Below are 22,085 nucleotides of genomic sequence, written 5' to 3' on the forward strand. Positions count from 1 at the left end.
CAATCATGCTGTCTGTGAATAGAGATAGTTTTATTGCTTCCTTTCCAATCTGAATATTTTTTCTTTCTCTCTCTTGCCTTTTTGAACTGGTCAGAACCTCCACTATGATACTGAGTAAGAGAGATGAGAGCGGTTACCTTCGCCTTGTTCCTGATCTTAGGGTAAAAGCATTCAATATCTTACCATTAAGAATGACGTTACCTGGAGATGTTTCTGTAGATGGCCTTTATCAGATGAGGAAGTTTCCTTCTATTACTAATTTGCTGGGGTTTTTTCTTTCTTTTTTTTTTTTATCTTGAAAGAATGTTAAATTTTATCAAATGCTTTATCTGCTTCTATTGATATGATTGTGTGGGTTTTCTTTTTAAGCCTGTTAATATGGTGAATCACATTAATTAATTTTCAACTGTTGAACCAGCTTTGCATTGCTTAGGATATACTTCACTTAGTTGCAATGTATTATTGTTTAATATATTGATTTTTTTTAATTTATAGTAATTTTTGCTGATCGGAAGTTGGCTTTGTGTGGTAATCATGTTTTTAATAGTGTTTGTATCATTTATCTTTTTCCATCCTTTCCTTTTTAATATACCTAGATCATTATGTTTCCTGTGGCCTTTTTGTAGATAACATAGTTGGGTCTTGTTCTTATTTTAATCCAGTTTTACAATTTCTATCTTTTAACTGGTGTTTTTAAGACCATTAACATTTAACTTAAGTATTGATATATTTATGTCTCCAAGTTTATTATTGGTTTCCTTCTTGCCTTTTCTCTTTTTTATTTCCCTCATGTTACATTTTCTCCCTTCTTTTAAGTCATTTGGTTCTTTTTTTGTAGCTTCTATTTCTTTGCTGAGAACTTCTCCATTCATTCCAAGGGTGCTTGCCCATACTTTCTGGGCCACAGTTACTGTGAAGTTGTTAATATTTATCTTTGTTAATTTTATCCTAAATGTGCAAATGAGGCATTCTTTGTCAAAGACAGATTTCTTAGTAATAAGTGTGTCATCACTTTCTTACTCCCGGTCTTATCCCTAGGTGACCCAACAAGAGCCGATGGGAAATTTCCCTACATAAGTAGCCAGCCACACCATAGATGAGAAATAAGGAAAATTATTTTTCTCTGCTTATAAAGAGGAAGGAGGCAGCTATCTTTCCCCCTCCTAAAGAGGTCTCCTTGGACACATAATAGCCTGAATCCAAACTCCAGTTCTTTGATATGTACATAACATCTCTCCAGGAGGCAGATAGCCCTGTGTGTCTCAACTTTTACAACCTAGAAATGTTTCCAACTTCTAAGCCTTCATCTTTTTGACATGTAAATACCAAGGAAGATAGTGAGTGGGCCAGTCTCCCCAGCACCTTATGAGTTTAACCTAGGGATCTAGTCTAGGATGTAAGCATTTTGCCCACCCAGGGAAATTAGAAAATTTTATTATCCTTTCATATCAGAGCAATTATCTAAACAAACAGCTATAGATCAAATTCTCAAGGTATTTGAAGAGTCTTAGGAGGCTAGGGTTTTTTATAGGGCCAATGAGGAAATCTGGAAAAGTTTTATTCCCCTACAGATATAATAGCTACATTAAAATCTTTATCTGATATTTGTAATATTTGGATTGGGGTTTGGCATTTGTTGATTATCTTTTTTAAAGGAGTGTTTAGGTTTTCCTAATTCTTTTCATGTCCAGTAATTTTACATTTTATATTTTGACTATTACTTTATGAGAGTTTGGATCCTTTGAAAATCATCTGGATTTTTGTTCTTGTGATTGTTTATTTTAGCAGATGGTCAAGCCATTTAAGATCATACCACACGTCCTTACCCACTTTCTGTGGATTGTGGTTCCAATGTCAATTTTGTTTTCAAAGCCTTTACAGTGCTATTCTAGTACATCTCACTGTGTCTCTCTCCCAGAGGCCAATCTGAAACTCAAGTAAAGTGCTCAAAATCTGTGCTATGCTGATTCTGGTTGGATTCATGCATATACAACTTTACAGTAGGCTCAGGACATCATACTCAGATTTAAAATATCCCTTTTTCTAGCTCCTTTCTCTCCACGATCTACTCTTCACTTTTTGATTCCCAGGGCTCCCCCTTACTGCTCTTCTCGGTATAAAGTCAGGGCTTCAGCCTCCCCGTACTCCTGCTGGGGTTCAGTCCTGCAAGGTCTACCTACATAGCGTCCCTGGGGAGAGGAAGGGACTCTGTCTCTTTGTTAGCACTTGCCTGGTATAGGGCAGAGCTAGTCAACAGGGATCAACTCTCAGGAACTGGATGGCTGCTGGTGGGGAGGACAAGTGGTACTGAATCTTTCCTGGCTCTCTTGGTGTAAGATGGGGGAGTCCCCAGTGCTCCATCCCCAGGATCTGCTGCACAGTGATAGTGGAGAAGGGAGAGGACACAGCTTTTTGGCTGCATTCACCTGGTGAAAGGTGTGAAGAGTCAACAAGGTGGTTACAGCTCTGTAGGAAGGAAGAGGGACACTGCTTCTTCATTGGTGTCCATCTGGAGTAGGGACAATAAAATCAAAATGATTCTGTTTCCCAGCTCCTCTGCTCCTTTTCCTGGACCTCTAGGTGGACACAGCAGGCATTTCTTAGGGCTTTTTCTGTCTGTACTTATTGACAGTTCCACATTTTTGACTGATATAGAACCCAGGCCAGAATATATAGGAGGCAAAATCAACAAACCAATGAACCATAACAACAATGAAAACCAAAAACTTCTAAACAAGCAAAAAACAAGGGACTCACTATCAGGTTGTCTCTCAAGTTCTGATAGAGTCTTCTGGTATGATTTTTTTTTTTTTTGCGGTACGCGGGCCTCTCACTGTTGTGGCCTCTCCCTTTGCGGAGCACAGGCTCCGGACGCACAGGCTCAGTGGCCATGGCTCACGGGCCCAGCCGCTCCGTGGCATGTGGGATCTTCCCGGACCGGGGCACGAACCCGTGTCCCCTGCATCGGCAAGCGGACTCTCAACCACTGCACCACCAGGGAAGCCCTTCTGGTATGAATTTTAGCCCAAAGTATTCCATCGCAATTAGTGGAAGTGATAAGATGGAATGTATTTACTCCATCTTTTCCAGAACCAAACCCAGAATAGTTTTCGAATGGAATGGGGCAAACTGCAGTTTAAATTAAAGAAAATGCTTAAAGCAGTATGACTGATAATGCAGTAGGATGAGAGTATGCAGAATCATAGTTCCCCTTTCTCTAATTAAAAAAATGGTCACTTTCTCAAAAGGTTGTACTTAACTTCAGCCCAAAATTAACACAACACTTCTTGTCATGTAGGCTTTTCTTTCTTAGTGACAGTCAATGTGATATTATTTGAGTAAAAGGAAATAATTTTATAAAATATTTTGGAACATGTGACTTTTATCTGCTGTTATAATATTGTTTTTAACTGAATTTTGTGATAACCTGAAATTGAAATTTATGCTTCATGTATTTTGGTGTGTTGACAAAAGGTGGTTCTGGCTTCAGGAACTTTTAATTTCTTGCTTATAGGAGATTACGTCCATTTCTGGCAGACTCAGCTAATCAAAATACAGAGATTACATATGCATAGCTCTTATTATCAGTCAAAATTCTTAGTTCTCTCTTTATTTTTAGAATGAAGAGTGCCAACCTATTCAAATATATATTGTGCTTTAATGTTTCTACTGACATGCTTCTCACTATATGTAACAGCAGAGTGAGGCAGGCAGAAGATAGGCAGTTAAAACAGCAAAATTGAAAAAACTGTGCCAGAATCCATGACATCTAACAGGAATTTTGTCCATGGGTCTTAGAGTGCTCATAGCATGTAACAGGACACCTCTCAGCCTTAAACCTTCTTGAAGTGAATGTCTCCCTTTATATGAATTAAATGATTAACTCTTTATTGTATATTTATGTCTAATAAGGAAATTAATATCTCAATTCTGGGTTGTCTTCTCCATGTTAGAATCTATTAGAGGGTTGAAAACCAACATTTTTACCGGCTTTTTCCCAGCTCCTTAGTAAAGTTGCTTAACAAATTGATAATATGTACATGAAATGTTCATATTAATGACAGCTTTTACTAAACTGCCCAAACCTTATTTTATATTTAAATGCTTTTCTGGGAGTCTTAATAATGAATGCTGGATTCCACTTTGATTTTTTGAAATAGGACTTGAGGGTCTTAAATCCATTGGGAATATTATTTATAGAAAATAAAAATAGACTGAATGTCTATTTATATACAGTGAAAATATCTGAGCTTTTTCAGTTTCCCAAAGTAACATTTGACAAATTTATCACCTTACATAAGACTAAATCAAACAGAAATTCTACTAAAATGACTACATCACAAACATTTCAGGAAGCACTATGTTCTTTTCTGTTCTCGACATAAGAAAATAGAGTCCTACAATGGCTTTTAGAAATTTAAGAGGACATTATCCTTGCATATCCCAATGCATGTGAGGGCCTTCTATAAATATCCAGTAATAACCAAATCTATTTGAACAGCTGATTAATCTTTGAAAGCCTACCATCTAGCTGGACAATTGGGACACTTAGGTGGAAGTTCAAGGTATTCTTAAGAAAAATGTGTCCTAAATCTGCTAGTTCAGGTCATGCGAGCTCAAGTTACTAGGAGTCAATGTGGTCCTTCTGCTTAGTTCTTTTTCACTGTTGTGGGCAGATCTTTTCATGCAGAGACATCTCCAGGGAACAAATTGGGCTCCCTGATTTCATTCTTCCACTTGTAGCTTAAGATTTAGTTTGTTAAATAATCCTACGGGTATCCTTGGAAACTTGGAAATCTGGTGTTAAAATACTACATTTAAAGCCTAGGGCAGTGTTCGCATACAGTTTTCCCTTTCGAAGGTTATTCTGACCAAAGCATCACTGTTTGTTTTTCAAGCTAGCTATTTTGTTCACTATTTTAGGAATAATTTCTTCAAGATTGAATATATTTCCATAAAGTGCATATTCAACAAAGATGCCATGCAATTTCATTTCTACCCAACATTAAATGACTGCTGGATGTAAATAGTTGTAAAATTGCTGAATATTTTCCTGGGCACTGATATGAATATTGATGAAGATGTGGAATCTGGCAGTTTCCTAGGTGACTCCACTGTCAGAGGAGGTAAAACAATATTCCTCCTCTTCCCATAGCAAAGACAATCTCCCTCTGCAGAGTGTATTTTACGAGGGTGCTTGATTTAAACTAATTTTTTCTAAAATTAAAATACTTAAAACATAATTAAGAAACCTGTATAATTTAGCCCACTAAAACCATAAAACCATTTAAATCAAATAAAATTTACACAAAAATGGCAGTACAGCAGAAACCAAGAATGACAGTTACTTGCCAGGCCTGTTACCATAACATTTATATGCTCACTTTGGGTGAAACAATTACCTTTTAAGTTGTGTCACTTTTTTTGGTACATGAATGCCAGTTAACCACAGATACTTCATGGATTTTATATGGAGGGAATACATGAATGTGGCTTTTGATTTCCGCTCCCCCCATAGGACATTTGGTGGGCTTCTGTCCCAGTATGTTGCCAAGATATATTTTGATGCTTTCCCTTCTCACAATTCAGTTGTTGAAATCATTATTTGGCATGCAAATACTGTTTGTGGAGCCAACACAGAAAGCTGCCTCTCTTCCTTTATGGCATCTTTTTAACACTGATAGAATAATATAATGTTTTATCCACTATAATGAACTTCATTTACAGATGGCACGGAATTCTGGAGAATGACATGTTTCTCACAGATTTTTAAGAATCATATCTTCAGTTGGCAAAAAATGGGAAACTTTGATATTATAAGGAATTGTGTTATATATTACTTCTGATTTTAAAATACTCTCTCTGCCCTTATAGAAAACCAGTCAGCGTTTTCCCATCCACTTCTAAAAACACTGAGACCAAGGATGGAAGTTAAAATAGCAAGGTGAAATCATGGCAGACTAGAAGTTTTGTTGTTCAATTTAGTTAAAATTATAGTCATACTGGTTAGGTGCAAAATATCTAGATGTATGATTTTTTTTTTTTACAGTGATTTAAATTGTAAAACTTCAAAAACTCAGGTATAGAAGCACCAGTGAACACTTTAATAAATGGGCTTTTGACCATTAAAACTCTGGTTAGCCAGGTAAAAGTATTTTTCTCTATTCATTAAGGGAATACTAAATAGGATTTAAAGGATTGAACCTACCAAGTCTGTGTCCTACCTGCTACAGAGAAGTTATTCTCTTCCACAGGCTGGTGACCGTCAAGACTAACTGCCCAAACAAAGCTCTGACAATAAAATGTGTCTCTACTCTCAACGTACAGACTGAAAAGAAAATAAGAACTTAACAAATGGGAAACATTTTGAGAGTTCACACTGAAGCAGTGAGGGAAGGTGGTATCGTATGGTCTATGTAGTATGTGTTTTGCAGAAGCTTTTGAGTCAGGACCAACTAAAGGAAAAAGGGCGTAGACACCTTTACCTCAGCAATGAAGTTAATAAAATATATAGTACAGAAATCATTTATCACGTACCATCCCGAGCACTGCAGGAGTCAAAAGCTATGTGGATGGCAGCCCTCACAACTGAATACTTCAAGGCTGATGCTCACCGTAGGATACGGGGCAATGTTGATTTGCATGCTTAATTAGGGGCAGTGTGAGATAGTCCACTGGGTTTGCACCAAACATTCTAGCAGTTCATTGAGTCTTCTAGGAGTTCAGAGAAGAGAAAGCTCATTTTCAGCTTGGATTACTTGTTTTTTTCCATAGAAAGTTTGGGATTTTTAGTGGCATGTCCCGGATTTTGTTGGTTTTTCTCTTCCCTCTCTGACTGTACCTTTATAGTGCAGTTTGTCAGCTTTTCCTTTTTCATACGTCCTTAGATGTTAAGAGTTCTTTAAGGCTTTCACCTTTTCTTCTCACTGCTTTCTCCCCAAATAATCTCATCCATGTGCATAGCTTTCATTGTCATCTATACATTAATGGCATTCAAATACACATTTTCAGATTAAGATTCTCCTCAGATCCAATTGCCTTGACTTGGAGGTCTGAAAGGTACTTCAAATGGAATATCTCCAAGATTTAATACATGATTTTTCCTCCCAAGCCTAGCCCTCACCAGCATTTTCTGGCTTAGAAAATGGCACCACTATCCAACCAGCTACTCAAGCCAAAAACCACAGAATCATCTTTAACCCCTTTGACTTCTTACTTCATATCCCATTTATCATCAAATTCTGTCCATTTTACCTCTAAAAACTCTGGAATCTTTTTATACCCACTACTATAACCTTAGTCTACTATTGTAGCCTCTCTGGGTGTTTCCCTGGGTAAACTATGACACCCATCTTCAACAATCCTCTATTTATTCTTCACAATGAACCAAAGTAAGTTTTTGTTTTTCAAAATCCACTCTGAAGTGAAAGTAGCCAATCTGTAAAGGCTCCATATGTAGGATTCCAACTATATTAACATTCTGGAAAAGAACTCTGGAGACAGTAAAAAAGATCAGTGGCTGCCAGGAGTTATTGGAAGGTGAGGGATGAATAGGCAGAGCACAGTGGATTTTTAGGGCAGTGAATCTACTCTGTAAAATACTGTAATCATGGATCCGTGCTGTAAAACCCATAGCGTGTACAACACCAAGAGTGAAGTCTAACGTGAACTGTGGAGTAGAGTGATGTGTCAGTGTTGGCTCAGCAGTTGTAACTCTACTGCTCTGGTGAGGGATTTTGATGGTGTGGAGGCTGTGTGTGAATGGGAGCAGGGGTTATATGGGAAAAACGTACTTTCTGCTGCTCCATTTTGCTGTGAATCTAGAACTATTCTGAAAAAATAAAGTCTGTTAAAAAATCCATTCTGATCTTGCATCGCCTCCTTACCTCCTGAAAGTGCTTTATTACCTTCCAATGCTACTAAAATAGTTGGAAGCCCTTCACATTCACAGCCCTTTTCTATCTCTGTAGCTTCATTTCCTCTTACACCATTCTCACTTTTGCTCTCTGCTTTCCAGCCACACTGGTCCCTTTTAGATTTGAATGGTAGAAGCCCATGCTTCCACAGGGCTTTTGCCCCTCCCCTGTATGCAAGGGTCCTTGCATACAGACCCTTTAGACCTGAGCTCATCCTGAGTCACTTCCTAAGGGAAGGCTTCTCTGAGATTCATATTCTTCTGCCACGTTGGTTGCTTTGGTTCTATCTCTCATTTAGAAATCCAAGTTATTTCCCCAAAGATTGTACCACTTTACATCTAGACATTCACAGTAATTAAATATTCATGATTATTTATTAACATCACCCTTTGCTACTAGACTGTAAGCACCGTGAGACAGTACCCAGCTTATTTTTGCTCACCACCAAGTCTACTGCAATATAGGAGGTTGGAGGATAGGAGGTATTAGTAAATGTTTGTTGACTGAATGCATGGAGGAAAGAATGAGGACTGCCAAACTTGCCCTTGGTTACAAGTTTGCTCACTGTTTTCTCCAGCCATAGGGGTTTGGAGTCACTGAAATATACATTAATCTCTCAGAAAAGAACTTTTTGAACATTCATTTTTAAAAGTCCCATCACAGCAGATTTTTTTTTTTTTCTTAATCCTAAGCTTCTGTATTTCATGTGGTTACTCTATTCTCTGAGTTCTTGTGATTCCAGATAGAAATTTGCTTTGCTCTTTAAGGCATTTAGAGCTTAGGGTGAACAATATGAAAATGGTTGGTCAACAGTGGTGATTATCTGATGTCAGGGCTTCACTCCACGTGCAGCCTTTCCTCCACATCTTGGAAAATCCTCTCTGGATGGGTGGTCACTCAAGAAGAGAAGTGTGCTCTGTTCATTGCTCAGTAACAGAGGTGGAAATAAAATCATTTATTTTTTAAAATTTTATTTTATTTACTTATTGGCTGTGCCATGCGGCATGTGGGATCTTAGTTCCCCAACCAGGGATCACATCGGTGCCTCCTGCAGCAGAAGTGCAGAGTCTTAACCACTGGACCGCCAGGGAAGTCCCAAATCACTGTTTATTGATGGGGCTGCCTTGGGTTTCTCTGGAAGGTGTCCTCATGGTAGCCAGCGCTGAAGCCAAAACACCATGAGGCCATCTGTTTTCCGAGGCTCATTGCAATTTGTTCCCAAGTGGTATCACTGCATAGTTTCCCAGACTTCATTAATAAACAATTGAGATGAAGAAATCATTCCCTTACTTTCCAGGTAAGCTAAGCAGTTTGTCTTAATTGCTTAGTCAGCCTTTACTGAGTGACTACCTGGGGATCCTAACCAATCACCTCAGTAATAGTGATGTGAATGGTGAATTGGTAGTAATTTTCACAGAGGTAGCTATGGGTTTTTAAGTTATCTGATGTGTACTATTTTCCCCAATTGAAATTATAAATATTGCATATATATGTGTATAGATATTCTAAATGAATGCTTGTTTTAAATTACAGTCTGTCCTTTCCCATGGCACTGTGGCCGACTGCGCTGTTGTTGGCAAGGAAGACCCTTTGAAGGGTCATGTCCCGTTAGCACTCTGCGTGCTGAAGAAAGGTGAGAGGTCTTTCTCCTCCCCGACTGCTGGGGCCCTGAATGATTAAAGTTAATTCAGAGCTTACCATCTGAACTTTCTCCCTAGATATAAATACAACAGAGGAACAAGTCTTAGAAGAAATTGTGAAACATGTTAGACAGAGCATTGGCCCCGTGGCTGCTTTTCGAAAAGCGGTGTTTGTGAAACAGTTACCCAAAACCAGATCTGGCAAAATTCCCCGCTCAGCTCTGTCTGCCCTTGTCAATGGCAAGCCATATAAGGTAAATTATCAAGGATGTTGAGTGCTTGGTTTTGAAATGTTTTCCCCCACTTCTTTGGTGTCAACTAAGATCTTTCAATGGTTCTCAAGCATGAATTATATCCCTAAAAAACACGTAACAGTACTTTTTTTTAATAATACGGGGGAAAAATTACATAGCCATTCTCTCTGTAGGAATGAGGGTTTTGGAGAGAAACACAGATTAATTAAGACCATACACTTTTGATTATAAGAACCAGTATGTGAAAATATTTTACTGTTAGTAAATATGTCAAATTCAAACTTGTGGAAACTCAATCTTATTAAATTAAGGATAAATTTTCCTTCATTGCCGTCATTAGTGACTAATAGTGAGTGAGAGGCTGGCTATAGATATTTTGAAAATTCTAATTGATATATATGCTCATTATTTTTCCTGTTTTGAGTGAAAATTATTTTAGGTAATTTAGGCTGATTCAAGCATATGCATTCTTTTAATTTTTGTGCATACTATACATGCACAAATATATGTATTTTTAATCATCAAGATCTAATAAAAAGTGATGCAACAGTAAGGAGTGGTTGTATGGGCAAATGCCAAAAAAAAAAATGCTTTCTATAGATGCTCATTGAAAGGCCCATAAAAGAAAGTACCATCTAGGACCAATAGTTTTGCTAACTGAACAGTTTATTTTACTATAGATACATTTTAAAATATTGAGTTCAAAGTTCCCTGTTTTTGAACCTTTCCATATGAGTATGATAAGATAATGGGGAATACAAGATTGCATATAATTGTTTAATTGTATAGAATGGAGGGTTCAATGAAGCACCTTCATCTGGCTCTAATTTTCTTTCCAGGTATCTCCTACAATTGAAGACCCCAGCATTTTTGGGCACATAGAAGAAATGCTGAAGCAGGCATTATGACTTTTTTTTCTTTTTTTGTCACTTTTCTAATTGGAGTTAGATTTTGGAATTATTTCCCAGAAATAAATATTTAAATAGAAATTACATGCAAACTGAAATGTAAATTGTAGAGCTTGGTCTAAAAACAATGTACGTGAAAACTAGTAAAAGGCCTTCTGTTTGATTAGCCCAATTAGCACTGTTACTGGTTACCTGTAACATAGCTCATTATAGATTTTCCAGAACTTTGATTTAAGAAAAATATATCTGACATACGATTTATAAAAATTGTACCCCCCAAAAAAACATTTTAATTGAAAGTGACACTAATATCGAGCCACTTGCTGAAATTAGGACTCTGCAGCTTTGACCCAAGACCTAAAACTCAAGTGAAGTCAGAAAACAATTATAATTTTCTTATAGAAATTCTGAATATTTTCTAATATTCTTGAGATGCCCACATGCATGGTTATTTTAAATGAAATGGATGAAATGGGAAGTTTTAGGTAATCATCTAGACATGATTTTCTAAGTAGGAGAATCTGTCTAGTCACATATTTCCTGAGGGAAGGCTGGGTACCAACCAAGGTACAGCTCTCTTCAATCCTTTGTTACTTAGTCAAGGGGAATCACAGGCTGGCAGAGAGCATAGAGGTCAATTAATCCAATCTCTTTGTCATGGAGATGAGGGCTCTTTAGCTGACTGTATACTCTTAATGATTCCAGCTTCTTTTGGAAACAAGGAAATGTGTAGAAATGGGGAAACTGGCAAGGAAAGCTCTTAAGGAAGAAATGTAAAAGTTTTTACATTAGCTAAAAACCGGGAGGAGTTTTAAGAGCAACCAAAAATCCAGATTTTATGTGAAATCTCTAATTTTTAAATAACTCACTAAAAAAAAAAAAAATTGTCATATCCAAAGCACATCTTTCCATTTAAGCTTCTGTAAAACTATTGAGCATTAAAAAAATAACTGAAAATTAGTCTTTGTTAATAAGCATATGATAATGTGCCAATTATCCAGAGTAGGTAGATATAGATAATTACTGATTTGGTTTACTTAGGGCTCTACATGAGATCAGTTATCAAAGAATATATTTAAACTCAAAAAATACCATACCCATGTCTTGACGGTTCTTAAAGTATTCCTCAGTCTTTCAGTCCATCAGGAACATTATTTTTAAGAGCAACTGTCTTAACATATAGTCTGGTAACATATCACGAAATATATATGAGAGATAATAGATAAGAGCTTATTGTTTGTTTCATAAAAATTGCTTACAACTTGTATAAAGACATTCTGAAAATGTGAGGATTTTTTGGACTGTAGCCTATAAGATAAATGGCTTCTCAAAGTAAATTGTTATTTGCTAAAATTGGCTTTTTGATTGTTACACCTGAAAAAATACATTTATCTAACTATTCCTTTTAATTATTTTAGCAGACTGAGTTAAACTAATTAGATAGATATTCAACTTATAATTTGAAGTTGTTGGGTTCCTTAAACTGTCTCTTCTCTTGAGTACATTTTATCTTATCACAACTGTAATCTTACACTTTTTAATGTCTTAGAATTAAGATGTATTACCTTCTTTTTTCATATAAAATTCAGTTAATTTGAAATGGCAAATTGTTTAGGCGATTGTGTATCATAGTTCATCTGCAAGGTATAAACCCAGGCATATTCAAGAATTGTGTTAACGATTACATCTTTGATCCTCTTGCACATTTTTCGTGGTAATCAATCTGAGAGACACTTCAGCAAGCAGGCTTGGGTTATTTTCCTGTTGAGTGGGATTGGAAAACAGTGCACAAGACCGGGGAAGTGGTGTTTTCTTGTATCTGGTTAAAGAAAGTGATCTCCTTTGCAGGGTCAGAGAAAGTACTGTTCCTCTCACAAGACTGAATGTGGGACAAGAAAGATACAGTCATCAGATTGCTTAAATTTTGGAAGAAAAAAAGGAATTTTCTATTTTAATACTTACCATAAGGTACTTTCACTCAATAGTACTTAAAATATTTTGAATTAAATGTCTTTAAAAATAACAATATAATGTTACTAAAAAATGTAATTTGCTGAAATAAATTCTGCATGATCTTCTTTTGGTAGTTGCATAGAATTTTTTTACTGTAAGGTATTAAAATTAAAATGTAAATATTTTATTTTAAAATCTATAGAAAAGTGCCAATTAATTGATTTTGCCTGTGAAAATGTACTAAGTGTATACAAATGAGAACTGCTTTACATTTAAAAGCAGTTTTATTTATATAAAATTATATTTGTAAAGGCTCTGATTATTAAAAATATGAAAATTCATAATGTTGATAGTTAAAAGGAAGAAAACCAAGGTTCTAAGCTTAATCCATGAAATGGGTTTTAGAATCTGGCAAAATGATCTTATACATCGAAGAATATTTTATGGTTTTTGAGGCAAGTAACTGGATCTTTTATATCCCTGTATGTTAGTCTATTTTAAATGGTTAATATCTCTTATTAGGTGATCTCTTAAAGGGGAAGAACTGTTTATGCAATTAAGTTGTGCAGAACAGTAGATACAAATCTAGTTTGTATTATTATGATACCATAGTTTCTATATTATATTTCATTTCTGTAAGTCAAGATCCCCATATTCAGACGAACTTAAAAAGCTCTTTCCCATTGTTTCTAATCAGGCAACGTTTTTAGAAAATTTAAAATCACTTTCATAAGCAAGTTTAGTGCTCCCTCTTGTGGCAGACTCACTTTTGAAGCTAAAAGACTGATCACTAAAAAGAATGATTTTCATTATAGTTTAAGTAAAATTTTAAACTATATGTGACTAGAAAACAAAGCTTAAACAGAGAACTGGAAGTATTTTTGTTTATTGACAATGGAGAGGGTTTCTGTTACCATTACCTTTTGAGTGAATCTGTTAAACAAAAATTGACATCAAAACAAATGTAATGTACGTGCAAACATAGCAAATTAAATACAAAAAAGGAATTACTAATGACAGGTCTTGCTGTTAATAAGATCAAGCAGCAGAAAATCAGCAGTTAGATAAATGGTATTCTTAAATAGATTTTACTTTGAAATCTCCCATATAAACAAAGAATAAACAACAGTAACACCACCAAATAAAGCCACAGGGAAGAGGTTATTCTTCTATACTTTTATACACTATATATGTTAATCATTCTGTCTTATTTCCTCTGATAAGACTGACTTCAGGGAAGTCGCAACAAGGCCTTCTCGGCTAAGAGCATATAACGTTAGTTAGACATGAGTCTGGCTAATGCCCTATTACATTGACAAAAGGGAAAGGTTTCTGGGGTTTTGCTTTTTCCAGTGGAAATGACCTCAGACTCTGCAGTGGTTGACATTCACTGAACAGGGCTGGCTGGAGGTTCAAGGTATTTGGATGAACATGTGGTTCTTAGTAAAGAAGTTTTTTTTTTTTTTTTCCCTTGGTCCATAGGTAATAAGAAGAGAATTTTTTTTTTCTTTATAAATTTTTTTAAATAATTGCTTTTGACTCTTGTAAACAGTTTGGCTTTGTTTTGTATTGAAAAGGAGATCGAGCCATCACAGTGCTATTTCTAAAGATATAGGACATCCCTGATTTCCTTTAAAGGTCTATTTTTGGCTCCAGTTCCAGGTTAAATCATTCTTTTTTACATGATCAGAGGCAGGTTTTCAGCTTTAAGGATTGACAGACTTGAAGGAGAAACATGTTGGAAGCATGAAACATGCTTCCAGGAAACATATCAATTTGTTACAATTCAAAAACTGTAAAAATGGTGGAATGGTAAAATACAAACAGTACTTGGAATTGTCAAATGTTTGCACTCAAGACTCCATGAACCATATATTTTATTTTTAAAAAAATCATATTTATATCCATTTACATAAGACTTACACATTTAAAAAGAAATGCATACACAGTAATACATAAATGCCAAGTATATTACAATAAAACATGAAAAAACAAGTGGCTCCATTTCATAAAAGCATCTGTTGTACAGAATTTATGATGTGGATGATGCTTATTATTCAAATGACTTAAGCATTTTCTTACAATTGTAGTAAACTAATCAAACTTAATATCTGACTCCCCCCAAAATCACATTTTCAGCTTAATAAACCATTAGTTGTGATTATTTCCTTAGAATTCAGTCTTCACAAAGGTTTTCACTGCTTATCTTCTTAGATGGTAGTGCACTTTAGGTAGAGTAGACTGAAAAGACGACATCTAAAATATGTAATGGACAGCATTAGTTTACTGAAAGATCCCAGATTGGAAAATCTCCCTCTGCGACTCTTGGTGCACCTCCATGCATCCTGCCCACTTTTGTCCTAAGGGTAGGATATCATCTCAGGTCTAACCAATGGCTGTATGTAATTAATATTTGCTCCTCTCTAATTTTGTGCAGGCGAGGTTCATAAATAAGATTTGCTCAACTTTGTAGAAAGTATGGCAGTAATATAAACAAAGGTAGTCACAGAAAACCTCAGCAGTCCTTTTGAAAAGCGTACAGCTTGCTCATTAATAAATTGAGTTGAGTTGACCTATTTCATGGAATAGATCTGTATTCTAACTCATATATTTTAGAGCTCTTCAAAAGAGATCTTTGTTTAATTGTGACAAAAACATAATGATAATCAGTAACATATAAAGAATCTGGGTTAGTGATGTGGCATCACTGATTCTTTCCAGTCATAATATACTTAGGAAAAGATCACAATTACTATCCCGACACAAGAGATAAATGATATGTTCTGAATTGTGTTAATAACAAAAATGCTAATGTTTCCTCACAATAGAAATTGGTTGTCCCAGATTAACTTATTGGAAATAAATACCTTTATTCCATTTAATGGTAAAAACTAGGAAATATGAACTAGAATGCCAAGCACAAAATACAGATTATAAATAGTTAAAGAGTAATTCTACCCATCAGTCAAGAGCTAAGAAGCAAGCACTACTCAACATATTAAGTAGTCATTTGTAAATCAGTGACGTATTCTAATTCTAGTTCCTGGTAAATTATCATGTTATGTGTAGAAACTATTACAAACAGTATTTTGGAAAGCCTCTTATTTAGCCAAATTATTACAGATTTTAGATCATGCCTAATAAGATGCCAAATTGTATACCATAATTAAATTTTTAATGTTAGGGTTTTACATTCTGAAATTAAATCTCTTATCTGAAAGCTTTTTGTTTTATCATCAGCAGCTTCAAATAGTGACCCAAATAAGGCAGCATATCAGCTCCTATTAAGGCCCCAAAGACCAACAGTAAGTTGTGTGGAGCTTTTAGTTCAAGGCAGTGAATAAACAGCACAAGATGAGCTGTTCCCCTCCCCATCCCTGTGCACATACTTGGTTCTAAATATTGCTCTAAAAAGTGTTTCTCCAAAATTTTAATTCATCGTAAATGGTAGAATATTTTGGTAAAGCACAGTTGTAGATTAAAAAATGTTTATGAGTTCTTGACATTTATTTTCTATGAAGACACAGTTTTACTAAGACCGGTTTCCAATAAAATTCCATTTTCATATGGATTTGGAATTAGAGTCCATCAACTAGTATTTCTCGAAGTACAAATGCCTTATAGCTTATGATTTTATAGGATGGGTTTCTGTCCTGTCCGCCATTGTTATAATGTTATTTCACTTGGTTTCTATTTGCTGTAAACCCCAGATACTTAAAATTCCTATACGTTTTCAACAAGTATTAATCACATTGATGAAAAACAACATACCAGAAGTTCAGATTGTTCAGTTATACTTTTGTTTTTAATGTGAAATCACCTCCAAATCATTTTCCTGATTCTGCCACTATTTGACTCTGGGTACCTACTAAAATACTATTTGCCTATTTCAACTTCCCCTATATAAAATACTCACTTAAAAGTGTGTTATTCTGTAAGTGCCAAACTCTCATCAGTAAAATGCTATATGCATCAATATAAAGTGCTACGAGAAAGTAGAAACCAGTGTAGTAGCAACCCATTGATGTGTAATAAGATAGTGACAGGCCTCCAACAGATGGGCCTTAAACCATAGCAGACAGATGGTGATAGGAAATCCTAGATTAAGAGTTACAATGTAAAGAACTTTGCACTCTCTAGCAATTCAAAGGGGTTCTCTCACTTCTCTCACTCTTCGCCACAACAAAGAGTATTGTGTATATTTACTAGTCTATGTAGGTTCCGTTTTTTTTGGTGGTTTGTTTTTTGTCAGCCAAGGAAAACTACTCACAGCAAGTCAGTGCTGCCTCCTTTGAGTGGCTTGTCAACATGAGTATGTGCGAACAGTGGAGTTGTCTAACCTCTGCAGTCTTGATGAAGGAACTGCAAATGGAGAAAAGGGCTTTAGAGGGACTTGGATGATTGAGTACAAAATTTCAGATGAGAAAGATTCATTTTCCCTGCATAAAGGGATCTGAACATATTAATAGACCTTCTTTCTCTCAGATAGAAGCCACTCATATTCCTTTTCTCAAGACAAGCTACTAAAGAAAATTTATTCCAGTGTGATTCACCTGAGCTTTCAAGTTGTGTATTCCTCCTTAGGTGAAATCTGTTAACAAGAACAGTTCCCCTGGGTGCTCCTGTTTTTGAAGCAGAGATTGCTCTTGGAGAATTCAGTATGATGGATTATCTTCCCCTCTAATACTGAAAAGCTTCTATACTCATTTTAATCATGTTAAATTGCTCATGAATTTTGCTAATGTGTTCCATAATAGTAACAACTTAGAAGAAATATAGATCAAAGATCATGGAATATAGATCAAAGATCATGGTTTATACTGGAACTTATTTTAAGGGCCATGATAACTATCACCTTGACAAGAAATAATAATTCTAGGTGATTGTCTCAATAAAGAGAGTGGGACTTTTTTGTTTAATGCTTACCAGACAGACATAACTTTGTGACTACAACTCAAATTTGTCTCTCCTCCAGAATGGCTGTTTTCCTTTGTGAAGTATATAACACAAGTCTAATGTCCACAGAAGGAAATACTAATTGGGAAATTACTGTCGGTTTTGTGTTTGTTTAATTCTCTTCTCATGGTTGTGCTTGTTTATTTAAGGCCTTCTGCCTTGGTCATAGGTGAGAATATCTGATGAGTCTGAGTTTTTAAGATGAAATAGAAAACTTGCAATATTCAAGCATGTAGGGTGACAGTGCAGTTAATTTCCATTTATTAAGGACCTTTAGTCCAAATCCATCCTCTAAACAAATTATTTACTTGGTGAATAGAAGAGTAAAGAAACACAAATCATGCAGATGTTTTTCTTCCTAGATGTGGACATTAGCCAAAATAGTCCTTTTTAGGATATTTTAAATTATTTTTAAAATATGAATAAAGTGCCATGAGTTCATGCATTAGCAGCTTACAAAAGAGTATGGTCTGATGAAAGCAAAGTAAACTTCAAGCAGAGCAAACCAACTTAAGAAAAGAATCAATTCCAGAAAGCTGTGCAAGATCAGAGAATGACAGCATTTGCTAAACAAGCTTTTTACTTTATAAGCAGAAATGCAAAACTACTGTACCATCCGTTGTCATTTTCCTTGACTGCCCCGATGTTGTGGTTAACCTAAATCCAGCCGGTAATGTTTCTGAGGACCCAGGCATCATGCTGATTCCGTGTACTTCACGGGGAGGAAACTGCCTTCTCCAGGTCGACCCACGCCTGAAATTCTTGTCATCACTCTGCCAGTACAGAGATACAATTTGATGTAATGAAAACAAGTAAACTAGTCCAGGTGCTTAAAACATGTAACTCTGATTATTTACATTCAGTCTGTAAAGTATACATATGGAATACTATATTTCAAGGGTTATATTGATTCCAAAATGAGAATGCAGGATATGTGAAATAGAAATGTTTTTATTAGAAAGTTCATATGATTTCGAATCTAAAACATATGAAAGTAAAATCTTTGAAAATTTAAAATAAAACCCCGAAGTTTTTCCAAAAAGAATTTTGGTTATACTTTGTTGCACTTCATGCCAACTGTTTTTATGTTATGAGATGATATACTTAGTTGAATAAGTATTGGGTAAACACTATTTGATTCACACACTTGATTATTTCATGAATTTTGCTTTTATGTATACAAGGTATATGTTATGGGAAATCTATATTTGATACAACCTGGCTCATATGGGATACGATAATTTATATTCTGTGTAAGAAACTAAATTTGTCATTTGCTAGATTTCAGCTGATACAGAATTAACTTGTAGTTTGTTGAAAAACCTATGCAAATGGTCACCTTCCTTTTAATAAATACACGTGCTCATTAGATGCCACTAAAAGCATAATATAACTCTGGCTGCTGTTTTACAATGTAATTCTTGTTGCTGATTCTATTATATCTTAATTGCATAAAATCTTCCCTCTCTGTGCATACACATTGTACCTGCAGACAAACAGTTATTTTCTCTGAATTGGTAAGCAACAATATGTAATTTACGATTTGACTGATTATCTTGTTTCTAATCTAAGGAAAATATTAATCATTCTACATAGATCTTATCTTCTTATATCACTAAGTTTTTCATCTAAGGAAGGACTGTCTACTCCCTAAAATTATAGTTAAATATGTGTGGTTGACTCTGCTAGCTCAGGTGACTTCATTTGGGCATAGAGAATATAGATAGATATTCAGCCTAAATTATTGTTATAAATAAGAAACACTATAAAGTATTCTTCATCATAGACTACTAATTTAAGTAGCATACAAGGTTAATCTGGGAAAAATAAAATCATTTATGTAATTACATTTATCCATTTTTCTTTTAGAATCCTTATTATTAATATATAAATTTTGTTTAGGTATGATAGCCATTTTACATTTTAAGAGATTTCTGCTACTCTTCTCAACTGCAGCATTTGACTGTCTTAGACCTCCAAATGTTTATAAATGGAAAAAAGAAGCAGAATTTCACAGTTGTGGCCTCTCTGACTTCTTGAATCTTGGAGAAGTTGTTGCATGAACATAAATTTCCTTCAGTTCTATAAAACATTACATTACACTGTAGGAATGTACAGCTCCTATAATGTGTGAGATAAGGGCTCAAAAATATGCCAGTAAGTTGAGAATTTAAATCATGATTCCTTAACTTCTGTTCTTTCAACATAGTGTTACTGCAGAAAGTTAATGGGAACTATAAGCAACAACATCATAGGAGAAGGTTTCCATGAGAGGAGATTGAAAGGTACGCTCTCAGCTGAGGATATCCTCTGTCTGTAGCAGCACATGAACACTTCTCAAATCATTTCAGTGGAATCTGAATGCGATCAGCCCCAGAAACAAGTCTATTCTGGTTCCAGCTAAGTTGTTTAGATATTTTTGTTCACATTCAAAAAACAAAACCAAAATCAAACAAAGAAACGAAAAACTGAGACAAAAGCGACTAGAGGGTTTGAATGATAAAATCATGTTCTTTTTTAGTAATAAAAAGAGGTAGCATATTTTAAAGGCAGATAATAACGTTCCATTTAGGACTTTCAACTTGTTCATTACTTTTAAGAAGCAACACTAGAACCCACATAGACTTGTGTCTCTGACTGGACCTCTACTTCAGGTCAGTCTGCATTTTACAATCGTTATGACAGATCTTTAATCATTTTTATTAAAATTATTTTTCCAACTTTTAAGTAAGGATAATAATTGTACTTAAAAGTGTGTATGGGGCTTCCTTGGTGGCGCAGTGATTGAGAGTCCGCCTGCCGATGCAGGGGACACGGGTTTGTGAGCCGGTCCGGGAAGATCCCACATGCCGCGGAGCGGCTGGGCCTGTGAGCCATGGCCGCTGAGCCTGCGCTCCGCAACAGGAGAGGCCACAGCAGTGAGAGGCCCGCGTACCACAAAAAAAAAAAAAAAAAGTGTGTATGTGTTTATGCAGACTATCTTTTTGATTCAACAATTAAGAATAAGGATTAAAAGCAGATACAAACTACTATATATAAAATACATAAACAACAAGGCCCTACTGTACAACACAGGAACCTATATTCAATGTCCTGTAATAAACCATAACGAACATAAAAAGAAACGAAGTTGAGTTATTTGTAGTGCGGTGGATGGACCTAGAGTCTGTCATACAGAGTGAAGTAAGTCAGAAAGAGAAAAACAAATACTGTATGCTAAAACATATATGGAACCTAAAGAAAAAAAATGGTCATGAAGAACCTAGGAGCAAGGAGGGAATAAAGACACAGACCTACTAGACAATGGACTTGAGGATACGGGGAGGGGGAAGGGTAAGCCTGGACAAAGAGAGAGTGGCATGGACATATGTATACTACCAAATGTAAAACAGACAGATAGTGTGAAGCAGCCACACAGCACAGGGAGATCAGCTCGGTGCTTTGTGACCACTTAGAGGGGTGGGATAGGGAGGGTGGGAGGGAGGGAGATGAAAGAGAGAAGAGATATGGGGATATGTGTATATGTATAACTGATTCACTTTGTTATAAAGCAGAAACTAACACACCATTGTAAAGCAATTATACTCCAATAAAGATGTTAAAAAAAAAAAAAAAAAAAGGAAATGGGCTTCCCTGGTGGCGCAGTAGTTGAGAGTCCGCCTGCCGATGCAGGGGACACGGGTTCGTGCCCCGGTCCGGGTGGATCCCACATGCCGTGGAGCGGCTAGGCCCATGAGCCATGGCTGCTGAGCCTGTGCATCCGGAGCCTGTGCTCCGCAAAGGGAGAGAGGCCACAACAGTGAGAGGCCCATGTACCGCAAAAAAAAAAAAAAAAAAAAAAAAAGACTCATCAAATGACTCATCAAATAGAGGATATCAATAGAGAGACAGAAATTATACATATATATGATATGTATTATATATATGATATATATAATATATATACAGAGAGAGAGAGAGAATCTAATGGAAATTCTGGAATTGAAAAGTGAAACAACTGAAATTAAAAATTCACTAGAGGGGGCTTCCCTGGTGGCGCAGTGGTTGAGAATCTGCCTGCCAATGCAGGGGACACGGGTTTGAGCCCTGGTCTGGGAAGATCCCACATGCTGCAAAGCAACTAGGCCTGTGAGCCACAACTACTGAGCCTGTGCGTCTGGAGCCCGTGCTCCACAACAAGAGAGGCCACGATAGTGAGAAGCCCGCGCACCGGATGAAGAGTGGCCCCCACTCGCCGCAACTAGAGAAAGCCCTCGCACAGAAACGAAGACTCAACACAGCCAAAAATAAATAAAAGCCATTTCTAAAAAAAAATTCACTAGAGAGGTTCAGTAGCATCTTTGAACTGGAAGAATAAAGAATCAGCAAACTTGAAGATACAGCAATTGAGATTATTCAGTCTAAAGAACAGAAAGAAAAAAAGAATGAAGAAAAATGAACAGAGCCTCAGATACCCAT

The 22,085-nt window shown here is 36.0% G+C and overlaps 2 protein-coding genes across 9 annotated transcripts in view; one reads left to right on the plus strand and one right to left on the minus strand.

Annotated features, from left to right (window-relative positions):
• ACSS3 (acyl-CoA synthetase short chain family member 3) overlaps nucleotides 1-12,796 on the plus strand; it is a 148,982-nt gene extending 136,186 nt beyond the window's left edge. For 4 of the 7 annotated variants that reach the window (XM_089920003.1, XM_089919998.1, XM_089920001.1 and 1 more), the window contains 4 exons: nucleotides 95-161; nucleotides 9,450-9,549; nucleotides 9,635-9,810; nucleotides 12,567-12,796. In XM_089920003.1, coding sequence (XP_089776129.1) covers nucleotides 95-161; nucleotides 9,450-9,549; nucleotides 9,635-9,810; nucleotides 12,567-12,710 — 487 coding nt within the window. In that variant the 3' untranslated portion in view covers nucleotides 12,711-12,796. Of the gene's footprint in view, nucleotides 1-94; nucleotides 162-9,449; nucleotides 9,550-9,634; nucleotides 9,811-10,649 lie in introns of all 7 variants that reach the window. The other 3 variants (XM_089919999.1, XM_089920000.1, XM_089920002.1) reach the window with 3 other exon arrangements.
• Nucleotides 12,797-13,419: 623 nt separating this feature from the next.
• Nucleotides 13,420-22,085, minus strand: part of PPFIA2 (PPFI scaffold protein A2) — a 472,833-nt gene continuing 464,167 nt past the window's right edge. Inside the window, exons 31-33 of one of the 2 annotated variants that reach the window (XM_089920005.1) lie at nucleotides 18,241-18,400; nucleotides 16,942-17,033; nucleotides 13,420-14,927 (exon numbers count right to left, since the gene is read on the minus strand). In XM_089920005.1, the coding sequence (XP_089776131.1) occupies nucleotides 16,975-17,033; nucleotides 18,241-18,400 (219 nt within the window). In that variant the 3' untranslated portion in view covers nucleotides 13,420-14,927; nucleotides 16,942-16,974. The remainder of the gene's footprint in view (nucleotides 14,928-16,941; nucleotides 17,034-18,240; nucleotides 18,401-22,085) is intronic. The other variant, XM_089920006.1, reaches the window with a different exon arrangement.

This window comes from Delphinapterus leucas, chromosome 11 (genome assembly GCF_059928025.1).
Source record: "Delphinapterus leucas isolate spDelLeu-1000000601 "Yukka" chromosome 11, BTC_Dleu_Yukka2, whole genome shotgun sequence".
NCBI lineage: Eukaryota > Metazoa > Chordata > Mammalia > Artiodactyla > Monodontidae > Delphinapterus > Delphinapterus leucas.